The sequence below is a fragment of the Empidonax traillii genome, unplaced genomic scaffold (assembly GCF_003031625.1).
Source record: "Empidonax traillii isolate 1590-97213 ecotype Southwest subspecies unplaced genomic scaffold, ASM303162v1 scaffold980:size574330, whole genome shotgun sequence".
In the NCBI taxonomy this organism is placed as follows: Eukaryota; Metazoa; Chordata; class Aves; order Passeriformes; family Tyrannidae; genus Empidonax; species Empidonax traillii.
In genome coordinates, this window is record NW_020956173.1 from 92,190 (window position 1) to 96,167 (window position 3,978).

A 3,978-nucleotide genomic window follows, 5' to 3' on the forward strand; every position below is an offset into this window, starting at 1 on the left:
GAAAGAGGTTTTTTCCCCCCTTTTCTGCCAGACTTCCCCTCTTTGCACTGCCCTTCCCTTTCCCACCTCTCTGCACCTGCTGCCTTCATCCCTCAGACGCTCAAGGTCATTTTTTCCCCCCATACACCGCCAGGACTTTCAGATTTTGAGCCCTGCATTACATTTATACCTCTGTCCCTTTGCATTTATTAAATCCCTGCTGGTCCCTGAGACGGGGTAGGTGAGGCAGCACCTCCAGCCAGTGCTGGCTGGTTTATTCCACCCTCCACATGCTCCATCACACAGTGCAGCAGAGGATGTGGGACAGCATCCCTGGCTGTCCTGAGGCATCGTGTGCTTGCGGTGCCTTTCGGCGAGCTGACACACCTCTTACTGACAGCATTCCTCCCCCTCAGTGACTCGATTTCTGGAAAAATCGCTGAGCTAAGCACCCCCGCGGGCTCCTTTCACAGCAGCTGCGAGCAACAGCTTATTTACCGGTCTGGGTGCTATTAATAGGGAGCGGGGATTTTGCATGGCACGACTTGAGAGGGGAAAAATAATCCTCTCAGAGCACCTAGTGAGCCATCCTGATCACCACCCTCTCCCCGGGGTGAAAGTGCCTTATAAATAGTAATGCTGCTTCTTCCAGCTGACCTCCCTCAGAGCAGCTGGGTGCTCGTGCCCCTGAAATCCAGGCCACTTATTTAGGAGTTGAAGCTTTCCGCTCCAGTTATTCAGGAGTTTTTAAGCCAAGAGTTACTAGGTGGAGCTAATTTGAAGTGACTGTGATTTTAATTCAGGCAGGGTTTCGCTTTCGGGCTCCTTTTGATATTGTGGGGGTGGTGATTTGTGAAGGCAGAGAGAGGAGAGTGAGCTGCTGGAGGAAGGGGGATGATGCCCAAATTCCTGGTCCTGTAACATCATGTGAATATTTGTCCTACTTCTGACTCATGTTTTAGCTGGGAACCGAGCTTCTGTTGTCCTCCATGTGAAAAGGATTTGGGGATTTTGGAAAAAATAAAAAACCCTCCTGGCCTTTCCCAAGGATGGATTTTGTGCACAGTGATCCAGGGAGCACTGTTGTTCCTGATCCCCATCTCACATTTGCCAGCTGGAGCACTCACTGCTCTCTCCTATCTTCCTTCCCACATCCCAAATCTGGTTCTTTTCCAGCTCCCTCATAGTAGCTATTTTAAAATTCTTTTTAATTTTTTTCTTTTTCATTGTTGCATGTGAATATTTTTTCCCTGCGTAGGAGAGGGAAGGATTGTGCACTTTTACTCCATCTATCTTGGCTCCATGTAAGGAATTGGCCAAAAATATCTTCTTTCTAGAGGTGTTAACAAATACAAGCCTTTGCATCCAGAGGAGGAAAATGGCCTATATAATAAAAGAGGGGGGGTTATGCTTTAAGTATCTGAGATGCTCCTTATCGGGCTTTAAATTTTCAATCAAAATTTTGCTTTATTAAACCCCATCAAAGCAGATGCTCCCACCTCTGCAGCTCTTCCCACCTGTCACATATTCCCACTTCTCCCTGCTGTGGCACGTTCCCACCCAGCATCCTGCCAAAAGGACGCCTCTGTGCCAGGTGGGATAATCCCCATAGCTAAGGCAGTGCTGGGGTGCAAAACCAGGATTTTGAGCATCTTTAGGACTTCGGTGTCACCACAGGAACTTTCTGGGTTTGCTCCTGGATGATGTCCCAACTCACCTGTGCTGCAAACACAGGTTGTGTCTGGGTGTGAGTATTGCTGGGGTGCTGCTTGCAGCCTAATTGAAGGTGGAAATGCGACTTGCAGGAACCTGGTGAGTGGATTAAGGACTTTAATAAACTAATAGAAGAACCGAAATTTTAAATAATAATAATAATAATAATGAAATTTATCATAGGTGAATATACATGACAGATAGACAAATAATAGGATGGGAATATTAAGATATTAATACATTATTAATAAAATAACAAGTAATAAATATGAAACCAGCGATATTAATAAATTAAAAATAATGAGAAAATAAGTAATAAATTAATACTAAGCACCCGCTCGAGAGCAAAGGTTCCCCCGCGGAGCATCCCCAGCGCTCTGGCCGCTTGAGCCCCTTGCGGGGAGGGACGGAGGGATGCGGGGGTGTGGACCAGGCGCCTCCCGGGCGCGGATCCGGGCGCGGAGCGGGGCGGAGCAGCCGCGGTGGCCGCGGGCGGAGGCGGAGCCGCCGCATCCCGGGCATCCCCTCCGGGGGAGGCGGCCCAGGCACCGCATGTGCGACGTGAGGGACGTGCAGGAGCGCAGACACCGGCATCCCCCGGCCCCCTGGCATCCCCTGAGGCCCCCCGGCATCCCCCGAGGCCCCTCCGAGCCCCCCCGGGTCCCCCTGGCTCGAACGCGCTGAGCGCGGAGTGGGGGCGCGCCAGCCCCACATCCCACTGCTGTGTACTTGGAGTTCATTTATTATTTTATTTAAACATTATTTTAATTTTTATTTCTAAATTTATTTTTATTTTGTTTCTCTAGTTTTGATTTTTTTAAGTTAATTTTATTTTTCTTTTATTAAAATTTAATTTTTTAGTTTATTTTCCCCCTTTTAAAATATTTTATTCCATTTTTATTTTCTATATTTTTATATTATTTTTTCTTACTCCATTGTTATTTTCTGTATTTTATTTTATTTTATTTTATTTTCCTCATATTTTTTCCCTCCTATTTCTTTTTCATCCGCTCAATTAATCTTTACTTCATTTTATCTTCCCCTTTTTATTTCCTCGCTTTACTTGCTCTTAATTTTTCTAAATCAATTTTTTTAAATTTCATTTTAATCTCCCCCTTTTACTTTTCCTTTTTCGCTATTTTTATGATTAAACGATCATTACTTTTTTATTATTATTATATTTATTGCTTTCACCCCATTAATTTCTAACACGCGAGAAGCGAGACGGGGAAGTTTTTTAACCGTACAGTTTTTTTACCTCGGGGGTGCCTCCATACACCCTGTAACACCCCAATAACCCCCCGCGGTCTCAGCCGTGGGGTTTGGGGGGGTCGGTGGTCGCGTCCCCGCGTGGAACAAAGCGGGTCCTTTGTCCGCGCTGCAGTTCCGGGGGCGGCCGGCGGGGGGCAGCACTGCCCGGGCCGCGCCGCTCCGCATCCCTCCCCCCCCATCCATCCTCCCCCTCCTCCCCATCCTCCTCCTCCTTCTCCCCCTTCTCCTCCTCCTCCTTCCCCGCCTCCTCCGCGGCTCAGCAGCGCCCGCCCGGCCCCTCCCTGCCCTCCCCGCCCCGCGGGGCGGGCGCCGCCGGGCCCGGCCTGCCGGTATAGAAATAGGCGGCACCGCGGCTGCCGGCACATCGCGAGCGGAGCCGGGCAGGGCAGCAAGGCACAGCACGGCAGCGGAGACCGCAGCAGCGCTACGAGCAGACTTTCCCCACTCCTTTTCTCCGGCTGCCTCGCGTGGAGGTTTTTCCTGCCTTTTTTTATTTTTTTCTAGTTGTAAAGGGAAGCTTTTTGAATTTTTTTTTTTTTTTTAATATATTTTTCTTTCCATCGCAGTCCGCGGCAGGGCTCGCCCTCGCTCCCTCCCGGCGCGCAGCGGCAGCGCTGGTGCCGTTCCTGCCCGGCTTTGTGCCCTGAAGCCCCGTCCCTCCTCTTCCTTCTCCTCCTCCCCCCTCCTGCCGTAAAAGCTTCACGAGGCTCTGAGCAGCAGCATCCGAAAGCGCCGCAGCCTCTCGCTGAAACCACCGACTGCAGCAAAAACCCTTTTTATTTTTTATTACATATCTCCTCCGTCTCCTTCCTCTTTTTTTTTTTTCTTTTTTTTTTTTTTTTCCTCTTCCTCTTCCCCCGCAAACGCTTCAAGGTGGACGCGGAGCGCAAAAAGACCTTTGTTTTAAAAATGCCCATGGAGCTGACGCAAAGCCGCATCCAGAAGATCTGGCTTCCTAATGACAACCGCCCGGCGCTGCCCCGCCGATGTGAGTACGGGCACGGCAGCATCCCC

The 3,978-nt window shown here is 49.5% G+C and overlaps 1 protein-coding gene across 4 annotated transcripts in view; it reads left to right on the forward strand.

Moving 5' to 3' along the window:
• Positions 1–3,548: 3,548 nt before the first annotated feature.
• The window catches only part of PFKFB3 (6-phosphofructo-2-kinase/fructose-2,6-biphosphatase 3), a 20,182-nt gene continuing 19,752 nt past the window's right edge, over positions 3,549–3,978 (forward strand). For 3 of the 4 annotated variants that reach the window (XM_027903541.1, XM_027903544.1, XM_027903543.1), the window contains exon 1: positions 3,803–3,952. In XM_027903541.1, the coding sequence (XP_027759342.1) occupies positions 3,874–3,952 (79 nt within the window). In that variant the 5' untranslated portion in view covers positions 3,803–3,873. Of the gene's footprint in view, positions 3,953–3,978 lie in introns of all 4 variants that reach the window. The other variant, XM_027903542.1, reaches the window with a different exon arrangement.